The following is a 17,629-nucleotide window of genomic DNA, read 5'->3' on the forward strand; positions in this document are numbered from 1 at the left end:
CGCCAATGGTGGAAGCCGCAATGACGTCCAGCAGTTTACAACTGCAAATGAGCATGTAACAGGCTAACGAAGCTCCATGAGGAGATGCTTCAGAAGAGCAATGCGCATTGAAAGGGTTATTGTCAGCTTTGAGGGAGAATACAGGAGGTGAGGTGTTGCTAGACACATGGGCGTGTTGAGAATCCGTAGCAGCTGGAGCTTCAAATGCGGAAGTGAACCGCCATCCCTGCGGAAGTTACCGACCTCAGACGTCAGAGCCCGGGGAATATTGTACGTTTGTTGACATTATTGTCCAATTCGGATACCTTGCAAATGAAAAGGAGATAATATGATATTTATTTTCTGTCATATTTGTAAGTTCAATACTGCAATTCCAAAAAAGAAAAGCGTAATAACTCGGTCATGGGGCTTTGCTTCGTAAAAGCACCCGATAAGGTACTAGATGCACCTCACTCCGATCTGCGAAAAGCTGAACTTGCCAAAGCTGCCACAGGGTTCATATATCTACATTTTCAGAAGAACTTCTAAGGCTAGAGAATTTAGCAGCGTATAATCCAGAATGGCGGACGATATGGACGTGGAGATGGAAATTCCGCGCGGGACGAAGAGAAAAGCAGAAGATATACTGCAGGCAGACAAGCCAAGACATATTAGAGTAACCAAATTCTGCCTAATTTTGCTTCCCGGTACACCAGACTAAATAGATACAGGCCCTTGATCAAGATGTAGTCAATAAGATTGCCGCTGGCGAGATTATCGTGGCCCCGGTCCATGCTTTGAAAGAGCTAATCGAGAACGGGGTTGACGCGGGCTCCACAGCTATAGAGATTCTAGTCAAAGAAGGGGGTCTGAAACTTCTTCAGATCACGGACAATGGCCATGGTATCAATGTAGGTTGCTCCTTTCCCTACAGCTTATTCAATGCGAAAATACTCATGCTTAAGACAGAGGGATGACTTGCCCATACTGTGCGAGCGTTTTACAACTTCGAAGCTCAAAGCATTTGAAGACCTTTCAACAATCGGAACGTACGGTTTTAGAGGCGAAGCGTTGGCGAGTATCAGCCACATTGCGCATCTCACCGTGACTACGAAGCCTAAGGAATCGAGTTGTGCTTGGCGGGCCAATTACTCTGGAGGAAAGCTTGTGCCCGCTAAACCTGGACAGAGTGCAGACCCTAAGCCTACTGCTGGGCGACAAGGCACGCAGATTACAGTATGTTGGTCAATGAGCATATCTTAATTTGCTCTCATGTAACCATTAACCTATATGACTGTTAGGTCGAGGACCTTTTTTACAATGTGCCAGCGCGCCGTAGGGCGTTCCGTTCCGCAAGTGAAGAATATGCAAAAATTCTTGACATGGTAGGGCGATATGCTGTGCATTGTCATGGTGTCGCATTCACGTGCAAGAAACACGGTGATACCAGCATGGGCATCTCTACGCCGGCAAATGCTACTATCGTTGATAGGATACGTCAGATTCATGGGGCTGCCGTTGCTAATGAGCTCATCGAATTGAAAAATGAAGACGATCGCCTCGGCTTCATGGCACAAGGTTGGGTTAGCAATGCAAATTACCATGTCAAACGAACAATGCTGCTACTCTTTATAAATCACCGTGCAGTGGAGTCATCGGCCATTAAAAAAGCCGTTGAGCAGACTTATTCGGCGTTTCTTCCAAAGGGAGGGCATCCATTTGTATATCTAAGTTTAGATATCGATCCACGACGAGTTGATGTAAACGTGCATCCTACGAAGCGGGAGGTGAACTTCCTCAATGAAGATGAAATCATCGAACAAATCTGCGATAAAATCCGACTCAGCCTCTCCACAGTCGACAGCAGTCGAACATTTATGACACAGACTCTTCTCCCTGGAGCGAGGATCCCTACAATTGCGACTCTGCCTGACTCTGGTATCGACAGTCTGGTAGTCGGGCACAACAAAAGATCTGGACAACAAAAGGTGTATGAGAACAACCTTGTTCGAACGGATTCTCGCATGAGAACTATAACCTCGATGCTTCCTCTTAGTGTAACACAACCTCTTTCTCGACAAGATTCCTCAGACGGTGCATTGCCGGAGGATCTCCAATACGACCAGACAGACAAAGAGACGGTGCTGTGTCGGCTGACGAGTGTCAAGGAACTTCGAGCAGAGGTTCGAGATTGCATGCACAGCGAACTTACGGGGGTATTTGCGGGACACTTTTTTGTCGGTATCGTTGATGAGAGAAGAAGAATTGCTGCCATTCAAGGTAGTGTGAAGCTCTACTTAATCGACTACGGCATGATCAGGTACGCTTGGAGCTTTTTACGTCTTCTGACAATGTCTCGGTACAAGGGCTGGCTGACTCCACCTCAGCAATGAATTCTTCTATCAAGTCGGACTCACAGACTTTGGGAACATGGGTGTCATCAAATTCGACCCGCCGCTCGATCTGCACGAGCTCCTAGTCATCGCAGCAGACTACGAGCAGAAGCGACAAAGCCAAGAGGCGGGTCAAAAACAAGCCGGAGAAGCAATTGATTGGGTCAAAGCGGTTGCAAAAGTCGAAGAGCAAATTCTCAAAATGCGCGAAATGCTCCAAGAATATTTCTCGCTTGAAATATCCGAAAACGGCCAATTACTGTCTATTCCACTTCTTCTGAAGGGCTATGTGCCCAGTATGGCCAAACTTCCTCAATTCCTATTACGTCTAGGGCCGACAGTCGATTGGGCGGATGAGAAGAATTGTTTCGCCACGTTCTTGCGCGAACTAGCGAGCTTCTATGTTCCTGAATCTCTTCCGCCGTCTCCTCAGCAGGGTCATCAAGATTCCTCTGGCAAAGATTCGCAATCTACGTCCCAGAAATTACGAGGCGCATCTGCAGCCGGAGCCGAAGATGTAAGTCTTGGAGATGTAGGTCCAAATGATGACACTCTGTCAGAAAGACCAGATGCCATGGATACAGACAGGGAAGGGAATGGAGATGAAGAACAAGAGGAGCCACCAGAAATCACCGCCCGTCGGGCACAACTAAATCGGATGGTGCAAGATGTACTCTTTCCTGCATTCAAGGCTCGCTTGGTCGCTACCAAGGGTCTGCTGAGAGGTGTAGTGGAAGTAGCCGATTTGAAAGGATTATATCGTGTGTTTGAGCGTTGTTGAGTTAAAGATAGACGTAACGTAACGCAAATTACATAGAGGAGACCATCACGGTTTTTCCAAGTATCGGATACAGAATGATAGAATAATAGATCCTCTTCCTTCAATTCACTTTGTATAAGCGCTCAATGTATATCGCATAAGCTCTTCGCCTCTACCCTTTCCCTTTTTGTCTTGTCCATTTTCCCCTCTTACTCTGTGTCCTTTTTCTTTTATTTTTACTTCATTTTATCTTGAATACCTTTTTCTTGCTTTTTGCTCTTTTTTCACCACCTTTCAATTTTATTGAACTCACGTGTGTTTCATCTCCCTCCAATATCATGAAGTCCCATACTACAATATCCAATGTAACGTAGGTGGGTAGTATTATTTATTTTAACTTTTGTTTTTTAATGAATAAGTTGGTCTTTTAGAGCATCATTCTTTTTCACTCTTAATTTAAGACAGAAGAAATAGAATGTTGATCATCCGGCAGGCAAATATAAAGAGATATGAAAGAGAAAAAAAAAAGCTTGATTTTCTAAGCTTGCTAGTTATGCTATAAGTTATACTAAGGATGCATGCCTTCCATCTCTGGAGACATCTATATCTGGAGCAATACGTGCAAAGAAATACAAGTAATACATGTATTTTCCATACTAAAGGAATGTACGGCATAACTTTAACACGTCAGATCTAGGTAACATTTATAGAGGTGTTACAGTTCAAAAGTCAAAATTTGTGTCATTTCATAGTGAGAGGCTAGCTTGGATGGCTAAACATGTTACTTATCCAATCCGATGTAGTGACCAACTTGCACAATAGCAACAGATTCACTAATCAATTTAAAGAGTGTAGGGGAAGACCAAAAATAAAATAGCTCAGGAAAATAATGAAAGTATTAAAAACAAATTGACAACATAAAAAATTTCAGTATAAAAAGCAAATCGCCAAAAACCCAACCGGGGTTTTTTTTTTTTTTTTTTTTTTTTTCCTCCAAAATTTCTTGAGTATAACTTCAGTTCAGAAAATCAAGAAATTATTAAAAGCTGCGTGCCAAGATTGGGATTAGACATGAATGGCCTTGCTCGCGGACGGAAAATAGGAAGTAATCCTTTAGTGCGGGATCGGTCCCCATTATCCCAAGCTTAAGCTCCTCCGTGACAAAATGCGCTCTTGTTTCCATAGAATACGGAGGTGTGAACCAAAGACTGGGAGCTCCGGAGAAATATGTCAGGCACAAATTAAGCCGCCGAAGCAGAGGTCGCTTGGAGTATAGTCGTGCCACCCTGAAGAAGGCTCGAGCTACTGATTGTCGGTCTCATGGGCTCCCGAACCATAATATCCATTTCAATCGGCGCTTCAGCACGGCTGAGGAAAATCTTCTTGCGCTCTTCGAAGCCCAGTTTGCGATAAATGGCTGGGTTAATGGCATTGCTGCTTTCGAGATAACATGCCCGGCCTTCGGCATCGGCCTGATAATATTGCAGGTTAGATTGCAATGGTCAGATTGCAATTAGACGGGAGAGCAACTCCACTGTCAAAACTTTGAGGCACATACCTGCTTTGTCACGTTGTCAATCAGCTTACGGGCGTATCCCTTGCCACGAGCCGTCGATTTGGTGCCAATGTACACCAGATAGTAGGAATCGTCGTCGCGGTCACCCATGACTTCCAGCTTGGTATCGTGCAGCAGGGGAAGGAACTCGTCAAAAAAGCGCTTCTTCCCTTCGCTGCAGAGTTGATAGCGCAGACGCCACATGCCGCTTCGGAAGATGGTCAGCAGATCATCGATGTTCTTGCCTGGCGGCATCCTGATAATTCAGAAGAATTTTAGTCACAAGTGACAAGAATAAGGGAACGTCTGGCAAGTTTTTTGGGTGACAAGATGCACACTACTCACCATAGCGCTACACAGTCATAGTTGGGCCCAATGGTGGTCACCAAGCCTTTGAGGCAGTGGGCATACACCACGTACTCAAGGATGTTGACGTGCAATTTCCACTTTTCTTCGGGGGTGCATTGCTCGGTATGTTCAGTGTCAATGAAATATCGAGCTACATCGTCCTCGGCGAAAGCTTCAGCAAGACATTGGGCAGCTTCCTTGTACTCCTTTACTGTCACAATGCGGACCTGCTCAGTAGTGGGAAGGCCCTGCGAAGTAGACAAAATCGTAGCATGGGGTTTCGTGGCCGAGACCACCGTGGTCGCCATGCTGGATTTCAAGGACTACTTTGGTATGCTCTATCCACTTCTTGGACGGTTCTAATGCAAAGCGTCTAAATCCCGGAGCGAAATAATCTATACTACCGCGCAAGATATAATGAAATGTATAAAAGGTCGAAACGTGTATCACAACTGATTGCAGAGTTAGTGAATACTTTTGTTGAGACTTGCTTGGAAGCGGTTGCTCGAACCAAAATGTTACCTTGGCAGAGTATCCCGTGTTCACGAATTTTCAGCAGGTCTGGTTAAATCCCCTGTATGCACGCTTGACAGCTGAGATCTCGAAATGTTTTCCACGCGAGCGGGAAAACGCAAACAAGTCCTTGACAAACGACTATCAACCGACATCAATATAGAAGATGACGCGGAGGCCGCCGTCTGGAGTTTGAGGATAAGGGATTGAACTCGGGTTTGAAAGAGGCCGACACTGGCTGCACGCAGACAAAAGTGGTGGGCAAGATATTTGCTCCGCAAAGACAGTTCAATTGGTGGTGAGACAAGTGAAAGCTGATCGAGAAGAAGAGGGACCACAAGAGATAGAAGAGCAAGGAACAGAACGAGCCCGGTTAAAGGGGCGATGAGGGGCACTATTTGAAAGACAGGGCGGAGCGTAGCAGGAGGGCCGTCGAGGTCAGGCGACCAAAGAAATGGGAATCGGAACGAAGCTGCGTTGTCAATAAGCCGGGGAACAAGCACAGAGGCAAGCTGCAGGTGCAATTGCTGGACGAAAAGGAAACAATGTGAAGGGATGCTGGGCATGTCGTCCAATTTGAGGCGAAATGGGATGCAGCATGGTCATGGCGGCGGCAATGGTCGCGCAAGGCATCGGCATCCAGGCACCTGGCGTTTGGACACTACGCGATAAGAGGTATGGTGGGGAGCCGGGGGCTTGTAGAAAAGAGCAAGGAGGGAGTGCTGCATAGACATGCCTAACGTGGGTGGGCTAATGGGAAGGGATTGAGAAAGGCTGTCAGGTAGTTTAGATGTTGAGCATATTGCCGTGGGTGAGAGTTTATCGTGTTTGATGATTAGTTGTGTCATTACTACTGTACGCACTTGTATGGTGGGTACAGCAGGTCACTCGCTCAGTTAAGCTCCGCCTTTTCCCTTTACACCTATAATAGCCGGCAGCCCGAAGGCTAAAACTTAACTAACGTCGGTCGAGCTTTACCCTGCTCCGGGCAAGCTGCACATCCAGCTGCGGGGCGGGGTAGTTAAAGAGAGGACAAGGTCTGGATACCGGATCGAACACCGAGTGGCGACAAGAGCAACAATGCCCTTCAATTAGCAAAAGATTGAAATTCAGATAGTATTCACATTTCCACATCAGACTCCTCTTCGTTGTGGTCAAGCCTCGCCTTGTGCCGTAAGTGGATTTGCTTGAGCGATAAGAAACACCTAGCGCGGACAATCTCTCCCACAGGATCGGCAACCAGTCGGAATCTCTAGTCAGCAGCTAAACCGGGATGTTGCTTCAAGTCACCCTGCGTGCAACCTCAACGTACTCCGATACTTCTTTACTGCGTATCTGCTGCAGCGAGTCCTTTAGGAAGCGTCACACGCGGGCATTGAACATACTCCGTAACCAAAGCTACCTAGGCTTTTTTTTTCAGTGAGTAACTTAATTCCGGCTCCTCTTTGGGTACAATACAGCATGGGGCTACTCGTAAACAAGTCACCGTACCAAGGGTGTGTGCTAGGAGACCATGCGTTTAAGATCAAATTGCGCCCTCCAAACGATTCTGATTGGACCCCCATTACAATAGAAACAGCAGGGGAAATTACACCCACACATATTGTTCTCCTTCATTCTAAGCCGGAAGCAATTGGACTGCATTGGAAGACGTCGTTGGTTGTACGCGGCAAAACAGAGGCCCAATGCTAACTAACCCCAACGACCCCCATTCTAACTCCTCTAATCGCCCCGTCCTCCGGGGCCTCTGTCGGCTCGCATCAACATTCCCATCCGGGTAAGGTTGCCGTGCTCGCCGTCTACTCCGTAAGACCCCGAAACCACTCATTAACGGAGTTGACTAGAGTGAGAAACAGTAACTAACGAGAGAGCCAAAATAAATCTCGCCTCACTCTGTGTAATTTTATTGTCATTGTTCTTAGAAATCGATTACAATGGCACAGATAAGGCTATTTACATTCTGACGCCATCAACCGTCGCTGACGCTCCTTCTTATGTAAACTTCGCTCCTATTTGTGTTCTGAACTCCCTCTCTCATTTAGGCGCCTGTAAGCAATGACCAATGGTAAGGACGTTATATACTAAGATACCCTCTGAATGGAAATAGTGAAATCTATGCTTGTTCATTTGTATTTTGAGAGGCAAGGAGATTACAACGTAGAAGTCTTTTCGTCGCGAATGGTCTCAGCCGGGAACCGGCTTGCTTGGCCTCCTTCACGTTTTGATAAACCCCTTTCTCTTGAAGAGCTGCTTATAAACGAAGAATACATATCTACCACATGTAGTGGCATTAATATATTATACTACACTGTAATATCTTTCCAGCACGGCGAGACTTCGCATGCGAAAAATGGAAACGCTCTACATGCAAGCGAAAAAGAACAAAATGCAACGGTGCTCAGGCAACCGGCGTCGAAAAGGTATCAAAGTCCAGGGAATCCCGGGGTGGACTCACAAAGTAATCCAATCATTTCTTCGGTTGCTTCTACATGCGTCGAATCTCCTTTTCGCCTTTGTACTTATCAAGGCCCTGGTCGAGATGCTCCCACCACTCGAATAGCATTGTCTCGCAGATGAGCTTGAACCAAGGAGTGAACTTGAGACTCGAATCGGCGAACATGTCCTTCAGCTTCTGCGCAGATACATAACAGGTGTCGCGTACTTCATTGGGGTTGATATCAAGATCAACATTGGTCTTGATGAAAAGGATATAGTCGACTGATAGGGCAGGACAATCAGCCGCTTCACATCCGAAGTATTTTAAGGAGGAAGCACATCACTTACTCTCGTGCTCGCCCCATTTTCCGTCGCTAGGAGCCTTGTAATGTATACGGGTGAGAAAATCAAATTTCTCCAACGGAACCTGCTCCGCCTTGATGCCAAGTTCTTGGTTCAGCTTTCGCTGAGCCGCGCGCTTGACCCCGAGAATCGCAGCATCTAGCTCAGCACCAGTCTCACCAGGAATACCTAAGGGGTGCGAGCAGCACGTGTTTGTCCACATATCTGTCTCAGGGACAAAGTCTATCAGCGCAAAGTCGAAAAAAGCGAGATTCGTTGGTTCAAGTCCTACCGGGGAAGGTGATTTTTTCAGATGCCCGCTGCTGAAGGAGTAGTCGGTTCTCAGAATCAAACAAGAAGACGGAGAAGGCACGGTGAAGGAGGCCCATGTCGATGTTCTTCATCAAATGACCTATTATCGAGCGTTAGTCTGAGCAAAGTGACGCTCAAGATGAGATGGAAAGACCATACAAATTTTCTTGCTTGCGCTTCCAATTGGCACATCGTTCTCGTCCAGGACGATACAGACCTCCTCCATCAGTCTAATTTGTTCCTCATCGTAACCCTCAAGATCATTGTCACGCGCCTGAGCACGAGTGGACTCGGCAAGCCTGGTGTCAATATCAGGAAAAAGCTGAAGTATATTACCAGCAGTGATCCGCTGCGAAGGAGCCGTGGTCGTGGTGGTTGTCGTTGTCGACATGGCGGAGACAGAAGTGCTGAAACTTATCCTACTGGCTCTGCAGCGAAGTGAAATTCACCAAGGATGGGAGAGATGAGGGTCGAGATCGGATCCTTGGCGGTATCGCCCTCAATCTCTTGACGATGTGGGGGTCGCTTTTGCAGCTGTTGATACGCTAGATCCTCACCGCCTTTAGTGACACTTTCTGCCAAGCGCCGCAACGGAAAGGGGCGAGGGCTTTAGTATAGAAGACAATGAGCAATAATAAAGATGGATAGCAATGACTTTGCAATTCTGAATAGAATGACTGGTAGAAGAATGTGGCTCTTTCACTTCTTTAGATTTTCACCGGAGCTATGGCAAAGTATAGATGATTTGGTAGACGTAATGGCTTTCTAGGTTCGGTCACTTATAGTAGTTCCCAGGATTTTTCGGGGGGCTTCTTTCTGCCGAAGCTTATTCTCCGGCACAAACTTCGCGGCGCGCTGAAAGTTCAGAGGACCTGATTCTCTATCTGGAAAACATCTCGGAGGGTTTTTAAGCCGCACAAAATATTTATTTGGTTAAGATTAAAAGCACAATTAACCCATTCCTTTTATTGGGAAATCTGCAAGTTGCATTTGAAATGGTCCGGCTGTTAACATGGCGGCAAAGGAGCCAGGAGAGCGGATTTGCGAAGCAAACGCTAAACCATTTATGGTAATCATGATCAAGAAAAAAAATCTCGGGCCACTACACGAAGCACGATGTCGTACTTGGCGGTGCTGAATCAAAAGAATACAAGGAAAAGAAGGCGAAGAGGAAGACATTGATGATCTAGATTCCTTAGAAAGAAAAGAGAGGTATGAGAAGAGCAAAATTTGCACCAGAAACAAACAGATTGATATATTTAAACTCTTGTCTAACTGTATATCGAAATTAAATTTAGAGGTGCCAAAGGATCAGCATGGGAAAGGCTAGAAGATCTCAAAAGCCCAAGGACCGCCGTGGGCCCACCAGTGGTCGTCCACTGAAGCCCCTGGCAGATCCTGAAAGTGTGAAATTGCGAGACCAGGAGATTTTGCCTGCAGTGTCTGCTCTTGCTAGCACACAGCCGCATGACCGGGTCACGGCGGCTACTGTGATCTGCAATTTGATTGAAAATGAAAAGTGTCGCAAACTCCTCTTGCGAGAGCAGCTCGTCCGTCTAGTAATGGAACAGACCATCAATGATGCTGATCTTTCTGTTATTACTGCTGGATGGGGTGTGCTTCGAAACCTGGCTCTCGCGGAGAGTTGGGATTTCGGAATTCACTTGTATAGACAGGACATTTTGACTCCCTTGCAAGCAGCAATCAAAAAGGTATGTCAGAAAGGTTCAATATTACTACCTCTCTATCATTGCACTAACAATACACAGGTGTCTGACTTCTTCAGGGCTCCGGAGTCCGGTTTCGCAAGCCTACCCAAAGCCCAACAAGTCTTGGTCTGGGAGTTAGCCGATTCGCTGAACAGCATTATGTCCTCACTTTCAGAAACAAATGATGACATTGTGAGTGCTCTTAGCAATTTATCGACTGTTCCCGACTTCCAACTTGGACTGGCTTCTCTCGCGGAAGCGCCATCACGAGTCGTCCGAAACGCACTGCAATGCGTCTACGACTTGTCTGTAGACAATGATGACTTGCTTCGCCAAATCGCTGCTCGCTCTGTTTGGCTTGATGTGCTCAAAGCAAACGCAAAAAAAACGGGCGGCGAATGCGTAGCAGCTTGCGGAGTCCTCCATAATCTTTCTTTGGCTGAGCAAGCCGAGAAACTAAAAGACGCAGAGTTGATCGATAGCATTCCGCCAAAGGATATGCTCTCTGCCATTACGAGATCATATCGCGCTCTTGTGGAGACTTTTAGTCAGGAAGATGACACTACACCCGACCAAATCGAGACGGTCAAAATGGCACTTGAAACAATTGCCTCCATATCGGCTGTAATTGGTAGTCAAGCCGAGCAATTCTCTGAATTGGATGAATCTAGCGCTGCAATGATGACAGAGGAGCAGTATGCGACGAGTGGAGATGAGGAAGAAGACGAGGACGATGATGTGGAAGATGGTGATCGGGCAAAGGAGATGGAGGGCATGTCAGATGATGAAGATGATGACGACTCCGACATCAACAGCGAAATCAAAGAAGACATGGACATGGTTACCGGAGAAGATCAAGACGGCGAACAACGGGATAGTTGGGCTCTTGTTGCCGAAAACGCCGAGAAAGGTGTCCAATATCTCATTGAAGATACTATTCCATCTATCCTTCCGCTGGCCAAGGTTTCCTCGCAACCTTCTAAGCCCAATGATCTCATAGAGAAGAGCTTAGATTGTCTCAACAACATCACCTGGGCTGTAGGCGCTGTTGTTCCGCTCTCTTCAGACTCGCCACTGCGACCGGCTTGGGCAGCACTCGCTCAACAGCTCTGGAGCGAATGCGTTGTCCCTGTGGTTGCTTCTCAGACCGCCGACATCAGTTTGGCCGAGTCTGTTACAAGTCTTGCATGGGCTATCTCTCGTAGTCTACGTGGGCAGTTGGACTTTGCCGGAGACGAGCACCGTAAGTTCATGGCGCTCTATGAGGCAGCCGGGCAGATGAAGAAGAACAGGTCTCAGCGTAGCGCACCTGTAAAGCGCCGTGGTGGGGAGGAGACCGAGCCTTTGGACGAGATCTGTCCTAAGTGCATCGGCTTATTGGGCTCACTGGCGCAGTGTCCCGGCCGCGTGGATGTGAACCGCGAGATCGGCGCCTTCCTTGTGTCTAGAATTTCCTTGATTCCAGAAACTGCAGTCGAGGATGCCATTGAAGCACTCAATCAGATCTTCGATATCTATGCAGACAAAGGTTATGATTATGATCAGGCGGTCTTCTGGAAGGATGGGTTCCTGGGGCACCTTGAAGCGTCATTACCCAAGGTGCGAAAGCTTGCCAAAGCAGTGGACAAGAGAAAGGATCCTGGACTGCGGGCTCAGGCCGATGAGGCGGCAACAAATCTCGCGAGGTTCATCAGATACAAGAAAGAAGAGCGTCGCTAAAGATGGATAGGCTCGCAAGACAGCCACGGTCAAGTAGAAGAGGGGCATTCTCATGTCCGCCCATATCTAATAGCATTTGAGGCGCTGGCGTCGTGGGTTGCAGGGAAAATGTGGTAAATATTTATTTCATTACAATCGTTGTCAGTCCTAGATACGCAAAATGTAAACCGCCATCAAATTGGCTACATTTACCAAGCCAACACATTGTCACTTTCATATATTTACATGAGCCGGGTGCAAACGGAAAATAACTCTAATAAAATCCTTTGCACTTTAAAATCAATGTCGAATGGGATAAGAAAGGGCGCAAACTACTAGTTTTCCCATTCAGGGTTCTGCATTGCACATTAGCTCATAGATCCCAGCTAGTAAAGTTAGGTGATATAACGTCTTACCTTTCTCAATATGACCAGCCCTTCAAGCGTACTGCTCAGGCTGATGTACTGCTCGTCCTCAAGCTCCGCTCTCTCTCCATAGGCGAGAAGCACTGGGGTGCTTTGTGTTTGCCAGCCGGTAATCGTTTTAGGCCTTCCTGCTTGGCCAACAACATCAACGGCTTGACCTACCCGGACATTGACTGTAAGAGGCTTGAGGTTCTCGTCTAGAGTTACCAAAAACCGCGGGTGCATGGCTGTAACGAGAAAATACAAAAGGTAATGCGATTCGGCAAGGACGAACTGCTTGGCGTCGATGAGGGACACCAAAACGGTGAGCAAGCCAGCTGCGGCAACGCGTGAAAGAATTTGCCGGTCAGTATGGAAAGGATTGACAGATAATGTCCCCTTGCCCATGTGCAACAGACCTTGTGCGATCCGGACCATGAAAAGCGAGTTCTGGTCTCTGTGGTAGTAGCTTGCCAACTGTCGCAAAAGCTGGGCAAGTCGTGCGTTATTGGTACCAGCGCCAAGAAGCCCCATGGCAAAGATAGCGTTAATGGCTACATCATTGTCGGTGTCGTGGCTGTACCGAGAAAGTGTATCGTAGACTTTCATTTGAGGGTTACTGGGGCTAATGAGTCCCATGGCCAGAGGCACCGCTCTCCTAATGTTCGCCTCTCCATAGTGCATTAGGTGACCAAATTGGCGCAGGACCATTTCCTGTCCAACATCCTCCCCCATTGCGACAAGCGACAGTCCGAGCACAGCATAAGACTGAAGCAGCTCATCGCCCTTCTTGTCCTCACTATCTTCGATGTGATCATTGCAGATGTGGAGGAGCTCCTGCAGCTTCAGGACTGTTCCTGTTCCAGCCCAAGCGCAAACTTCAGCCAAAACACTGGTTGCCTTGGACATAGGATGATCAATAGCCTTCAGTGTCTCTAATATCACCTCCACCTCTTCCTGGCGACCAAAATAGAGAAGAGCGAGACCCAAGGCCATGAAGCGTGTCCACTTGTCCTTGAGTTGGTGTTTCCGGTCCTCGTCGAAGAAGGTCTGCACGATCGCTCCACTGACGTCTGGGTTAGAAGATCCCACATAAATGAGCCCCAATGAAAGAGCAGCCATCGCGGAATGCTGCATATCGACCGAGGCGTCTCCAACAATGGGTAAAAGCAGATCAAGCAGTTCCTCTTTGTTCGAGCCGGCGTAAGCCAGGCCAAGGCCCATGATGCACGACATCTTCAAAGAAGAGTCCTTGGAGTTAAGGGTCTCGGAGTCTGCCAGGAGAGCCATAGCGGGGTCTGCATCGGCGCGTACTCCAGAGTTGAGCATACCAATGCCAAGCATAGCGCCTGCCTTCACATGGGATTCTTCAGTATACGTGAACTTGTCCATTTTATCCAGACCGTTTTCAACGTCCCATTGCAAAAGCATGCCAGCAGACGCTGCGGTCGACAGCATACCTAGCGAAAGGAAATTATTAGCCTCCTCGAAGGTCTATTTGAAGGGATGGGTTGTTATGCATACCCTCATCTTTAGTCTTCCAGACCCAACTATCCTTGACTCTATCCACTAGCATCATCTTATCGTTTCCGAAACCTGCGTTCACAAAAGCGTTCACAAAAGCGCTCGCAAGATTATGACGTGCAGAATCAAGATTAGTAAGCCCAGCGACCCGACTGCTTTCGAGATGACTCTTATAAATATCCTCTGGGGTTTTAGGATCGAGGATATTTAATTCCTTCCCTAAGGCCTTGAAGTGATCCGACAACTTAGTGTTGTCAAGACATTCAGCAATCTCCTGTTCTTCTTCAGTATCAGTGGGGAGGTCAAGCCATATCCGCTGGCGAGAAATCAGAAAAGCCATCTGCTTCTTTAGAGCCGGGTCTGATGTGGAATTGAAATCCTCAATGATGAGTTCCACGTCATTCATTCTAATGGCAAGTACCATTGCCTGGCAGAGACTGTTGTATTGCTTATAGATATCGTGGGCGGTACGAAGGAATTGATGATCTTCAGGGTAGGTAAGAAGGTTCACCATGCTGAATGCAAACATATTAGTAAAATATCGGGCTGAGAACACCATGCCCGAAGGGAGCCTCTCACCTGACCATATACAAGCACACCCGGGAATAGGTATTTTCGTCGAGGTACTGAGGGATCTCTTCAATGATTTCAAGCTCGCTGAGAATGTCGACAGCGTCCGCCTCGGCGTTGTGACTTAAGAAAAAGGGCACCAGAGTCTTCGCAAGCTTGATTAGATGATCATATGGCTTCTCTTCTGTCACGAGTCTCTGATACTCCTGTCCTATCTCCAGGGCGAGATGACGGACATATTCGTGACCCCAAGAGCCGAGATCTTCAGAGGGCGCCAGTAGACGATACTTCAGGGTGTCCAGTTGGTCTTCCTCGGAGTTCGTCATTCCCAGCACAGAGAGAACATCAGCAAGTGAATTCTTGTAAATTGTTAGTACTCCTTTTAGCAACTACAAATTTTGCCAAGAGAAAACGGACCTTGTCCTCGCCAGCGGGCCATTGATCGTACGTCGACACCAGTAGCTCGTAATGCGGTCGGAGGAACTTGAGAGGCTTGGGGACTGCCGTCATTGAGGAAGTTGCTGTCTTGATAAAGTTCTTGATTGCCTCTAATGCAGGACGATATAATGATGTGTCGGATTCCTGAACACGTTTTGATCAGTTCGAATTTGTCATCGCCCTGAGGACAAGCGTAGCTACCTGTAGCCGCTCAACGAGCATGTCAAGCTCTCCTTTGAGCTGCTGATCTTCCTCGCTCAGCTCCTCTAATCACAAATTATCAGCATATATTTCCGCAAAACGTTGTGATTCCATGGGGATCGAAATCCATCCACCGAACAAGTGCCATTACTAGCACTCCAATCCATCGGGAGAAAAAAAATTGTACCTTCTTGGGGAATCTCAGCTTTCAGGCCATCAGTAATCTTCCCATCCTTGTCTTTCTGTTTATCTTGCGGCTTCCGCGGGCCCTCTGGGTGTGCGGACTCTGGGGCCTTTCCTTTGCCCTTGTCCGCGCTGGTGGGCTTTTGATCCTCTTTCGCCATTGCGGAAACAGCTAGGATAATGCAGCGGTTCACGACCCGCGAGGCAGAGATAATATATTGATTGCACTAAGTTCCTTGGGCGAGAATAGAGTTGTGATGATGAAGAAAAAGTGTGGTTGGTGATGTGCTTGAAACAAATCGTGTTGAGCTTATCCGCAAGTCAGTCAGTTGCTGACCTACACCTTGACGTGACGAAGGGCTCTTCGACTAAAGTAAGCTTGTGGCGCGCCGTAGTCCGGCGGAGGGCCACTCACTTAATTGACCTTCGGAGCTCGTTAATAGTTAGAATGGGTTGGGAGTCGCTACAGTGCGCTAAAAATCAGTTTGCGCAAAAACTTCTCTGAACTCACTTATCCAAAAGGGTGCATATCATTCATGCCTTTTTTTCCCTCTCCTTCCTCCCTGGCAAATTCCTTTCATTATACGGAATATTGAAATCAAGATGAAGCTGGATACTAAGGCTATTCGGTACCTTACTGCAGAGGACTGGAGAGTTCTCACAGCGGTAAGACATTTTCCCCAATTCTGCTTCTGTTCGACGACTAACTGAGAATGTGGCGCAGGTGGAAATGGGGAGCAAAAATCACGAAGTCGTCCCAACTTCACTAATAGCACAGATTTCTGGCTTACGAGGCGGAAGTGGGGTTCACCGATCCATCTCAAATCTAGCAAAAGTGGACCTGATTGCGAAAGTGAAGAATGCGAAATGTGCGCCTCTGCAATTTGCCCCGCAAAAACCATACTGTTTTCCTTGATGCTAACACTTTGTCTTGGTCATTCTCAGACGATGGATATCGTCTCACATATGGTGGGCTGGATTATCTCGCTCTCAATACCTACCGCAAGCGAAAAGCTGTGTACTCAGTGGGCAACCAGATAGGAGTTGGGAAAGAGTCGGACATTTACGTCGTATCGGACGAAAAAGGCGTCCAGCGCGTCTTGAAGATCCACAGGCTCGGGCGAATCTCATTTCGCACGGTGAAGGCTAATCGCGACTACCTGCGCAACCGTTCTTCGGGTTCATGGATGTACATGTCCCGTCTAGCGGCAGTCAAGGAATTTACCTTTATGCAGGCATTGCGGGATAATGATTTCCCTGTTCCTGAACCCCTTTCGCAAAATCGCCATACGATTGTAATGTCCCTGATCGATGCATTTCCCTTGCGGCAAATTTCGTCAGTTGCCGACCCAGCCACTCTATACGCACAATTGATGGCCATGATCCTCCGACTAGCAAGCTTTGGTCTGATTCACGGCGACTTCAATGAATTCAATATATTAATTGAAGAGAAGCCCAAAGATCAAAATGCTGATGAAACTAAAGGTCACGGTAGCGACGCTGTAACCGTGAACCCAATCCTTATCGACTTTCCTCAAATGGTCTCAATTGATCATCCTAACGCTGAAATGTATTTTGATCGCGACGTCAACTGCATAAAGCGCTTTTTCGAACGTCGATTTCATTTTATAAGTGATGAATCCGGTCCTACTTTCTCTGATGCAAGGGCAGAGCTCAGTAAGGGAGGCTTGAAACGGCTCGACGTTGAGGTGGAAGCCTCCGGCTTTTCCAAAAAGATGGCTAAGGAACTGGAGAAATACATGGGTTTTGTTGGTGCAACGGGTGATGGGCAGACAGACGAATCCCAGAAGCAAGACGACGAGGAGGCGGACGAGGACACAGAGGAAGAAGATCCGTCAGATAAAGAAATCAAAGATGGCGTCGAAGACGTTTCCAAGCAGCTCAATGACCAGCATGGCAGGGCCCAACAATCATCCGATACTGGATAGATATGCTGTCAATCGGGCATGCCCTGCTCATGAATGGATTTCTTCGTTACGCTTCGTCTTTGCTAAAAGAGAAATCTCTGTCGAAATGCAAGAGGGTTCGAGACCGCTCGATTATGAAGGTCCGGTAAATCTGGTTCCCAAGCTTACAACCAGCCGTTCATGGAAAGAAGACTACGGCGAGGTTTTTCCGGATAAACTTCACTCATAGAGAAACGTACTTCTAACATTATGCACTCTGAAAATCTCGATACATGAGATATGAAGCCTTCAAGAACGAATGGCCAAGCGGCTAAAATAATGGCGAATGAGGTGAAT

The 17,629-nt window shown here is 47.3% G+C and overlaps 7 protein-coding genes across 7 annotated transcripts; 3 read left to right on the forward strand and 4 right to left on the reverse strand.

Annotated features, from left to right (window-relative positions):
* Window positions 1-319: 319 nt before the first annotated feature.
* Window positions 320-3,222, forward strand: L228DRAFT_281883 (putative DNA mismatch repair protein Mlh1). Its single transcript, XM_018335927.1, has 6 exons — window positions 320-353; window positions 425-655; window positions 711-890; window positions 949-1,215; window positions 1,281-2,299; window positions 2,367-3,222. The coding sequence occupies exons 2-6, from the start codon at window positions 560-562 to the stop codon at window positions 3,151-3,153; spliced, it is 2,349 nt and encodes a 782-aa protein (XP_018188686.1). The 5' UTR covers window positions 320-353; window positions 425-559; the 3' UTR covers window positions 3,154-3,222.
* Window positions 3,223-4,373: 1,151 nt separating this feature from the next.
* L228DRAFT_267150 (hypothetical protein) lies at window positions 4,374-5,343 on the reverse strand (the record flags this gene model as incomplete). The annotated part of the gene is made up of 3 exons (XM_018334955.1): window positions 4,374-4,604; window positions 4,691-4,943; window positions 5,033-5,343. The coding sequence occupies 3 exons, from the start codon at window positions 5,341-5,343 to the stop codon at window positions 4,374-4,376; spliced, it is 795 nt and encodes a 264-aa protein (XP_018188687.1).
* An 87-nt stretch (window positions 5,344-5,430) lies between these two features.
* L228DRAFT_105000 (hypothetical protein) lies at window positions 5,431-6,199 on the reverse strand. Its single transcript, XM_018328892.1, has 2 exons — window positions 5,547-6,199; window positions 5,431-5,487 (listed from the first exon to the last, which is right to left on the reverse strand). The coding sequence occupies exon 1, from the start codon at window positions 6,112-6,114 to the stop codon at window positions 5,578-5,580; it is 537 nt and encodes a 178-aa protein (XP_018188688.1). The 5' UTR covers window positions 6,115-6,199; the 3' UTR covers window positions 5,431-5,487; window positions 5,547-5,577.
* Window positions 6,200-8,033: 1,834 nt separating this feature from the next.
* L228DRAFT_267151 (isopentenyl-diphosphate delta-isomerase) lies at window positions 8,034-9,029 on the reverse strand (the record flags this gene model as incomplete). Its single annotated transcript, XM_018334956.1, has 4 exons — window positions 8,034-8,266; window positions 8,333-8,551; window positions 8,619-8,738; window positions 8,798-9,029. 4 exons carry the CDS (start codon window positions 9,027-9,029, stop codon window positions 8,034-8,036), a joined length of 804 nt encoding a protein of 267 aa, XP_018188689.1.
* A 558-nt stretch (window positions 9,030-9,587) lies between these two features.
* On the forward strand, window positions 9,588-12,270 carry L228DRAFT_245862 (hypothetical protein). Its single transcript, XM_018332263.1, has 3 exons — window positions 9,588-9,850; window positions 9,937-10,350; window positions 10,408-12,270. The coding sequence occupies exons 2-3, from the start codon at window positions 9,955-9,957 to the stop codon at window positions 12,064-12,066; spliced, it is 2,055 nt and encodes a 684-aa protein (XP_018188690.1). The 5' UTR covers window positions 9,588-9,850; window positions 9,937-9,954; the 3' UTR covers window positions 12,067-12,270.
* Window positions 12,161-15,678, reverse strand: L228DRAFT_228981 (26S proteasome regulatory subunit rpn-1). The gene is made up of 7 exons (XM_018330489.1): window positions 15,370-15,678; window positions 15,183-15,247; window positions 14,961-15,125; window positions 14,553-14,902; window positions 13,974-14,488; window positions 12,462-13,909; window positions 12,161-12,401 (listed from the first exon to the last, which is right to left on the reverse strand). Exons 1-7 carry the CDS (start codon window positions 15,524-15,526, stop codon window positions 12,381-12,383), a joined length of 2,721 nt encoding a protein of 906 aa, XP_018188691.1. The 5' UTR covers window positions 15,527-15,678; the 3' UTR covers window positions 12,161-12,380.
* Window positions 15,679-15,968: 290 nt separating this feature from the next.
* L228DRAFT_209960 (serine/threonine-protein kinase RIO2) lies at window positions 15,969-17,314 on the forward strand (the record flags this gene model as incomplete). Its single annotated transcript, XM_018329833.1, has 3 exons — window positions 15,969-16,031; window positions 16,090-16,234; window positions 16,311-17,314. The coding sequence occupies 3 exons, from the start codon at window positions 15,969-15,971 to the stop codon at window positions 17,312-17,314; spliced, it is 1,212 nt and encodes a 403-aa protein (XP_018188692.1).
* Window positions 17,315-17,629: the final 315 nt, after the last annotated feature.

This window comes from Xylona heveae (genome assembly GCF_001619985.1).
Source record: "Xylona heveae TC161 unplaced genomic scaffold L228scaffold_4, whole genome shotgun sequence".
Lineage (NCBI taxonomy): Eukaryota > Fungi > Ascomycota > Xylonomycetes > Xylonales > Xylonaceae > Xylona > Xylona heveae.

Coding starts and splice junctions, on each gene's coding strand:
- L228DRAFT_281883 (XM_018335927.1), top strand. CDS start 560: ATGGCGGACGATATGGACGTGGAGATGGAAATTCCGCGCGGGACGAAG. Junction 656..710: donor ACAAGCCAAGACATATTAGA/GTAACCAAATTC, acceptor AAATAGATACAG/GCCCTTGATCAAGATGTAGT. Junction 1,216..1,280: donor GACAAGGCACGCAGATTACA/GTATGTTGGTCA, acceptor TATGACTGTTAG/GTCGAGGACCTTTTTTACAA.
- L228DRAFT_105000 (XM_018328892.1), bottom strand. CDS start 6,114: ATGCCCAGCATCCCTTCACATTGTTTCCTTTTCGTCCAGCAATTGCAC.
- L228DRAFT_245862 (XM_018332263.1), top strand. CDS start 9,955: ATGGGAAAGGCTAGAAGATCTCAAAAGCCCAAGGACCGCCGTGGGCCC. Junction 10,351..10,407: donor TGCAAGCAGCAATCAAAAAG/GTATGTCAGAAA, acceptor AACAATACACAG/GTGTCTGACTTCTTCAGGGC.
- L228DRAFT_228981 (XM_018330489.1), bottom strand. CDS start 15,526: ATGGCGAAAGAGGATCAAAAGCCCACCAGCGCGGACAAGGGCAAAGGA. Junction 14,489..14,552: donor GTGTGCTTGTATATGGTCAG/GTGAGAGGCTCC, acceptor GTTTGCATTCAG/CATGGTGAACCTTCTTACCT. Junction 12,402..12,461: donor GGCTGGTCATATTGAGAAAG/GTAAGACGTTAT, acceptor TGTGCAATGCAG/AACCCTGAATGGGAAAACTA.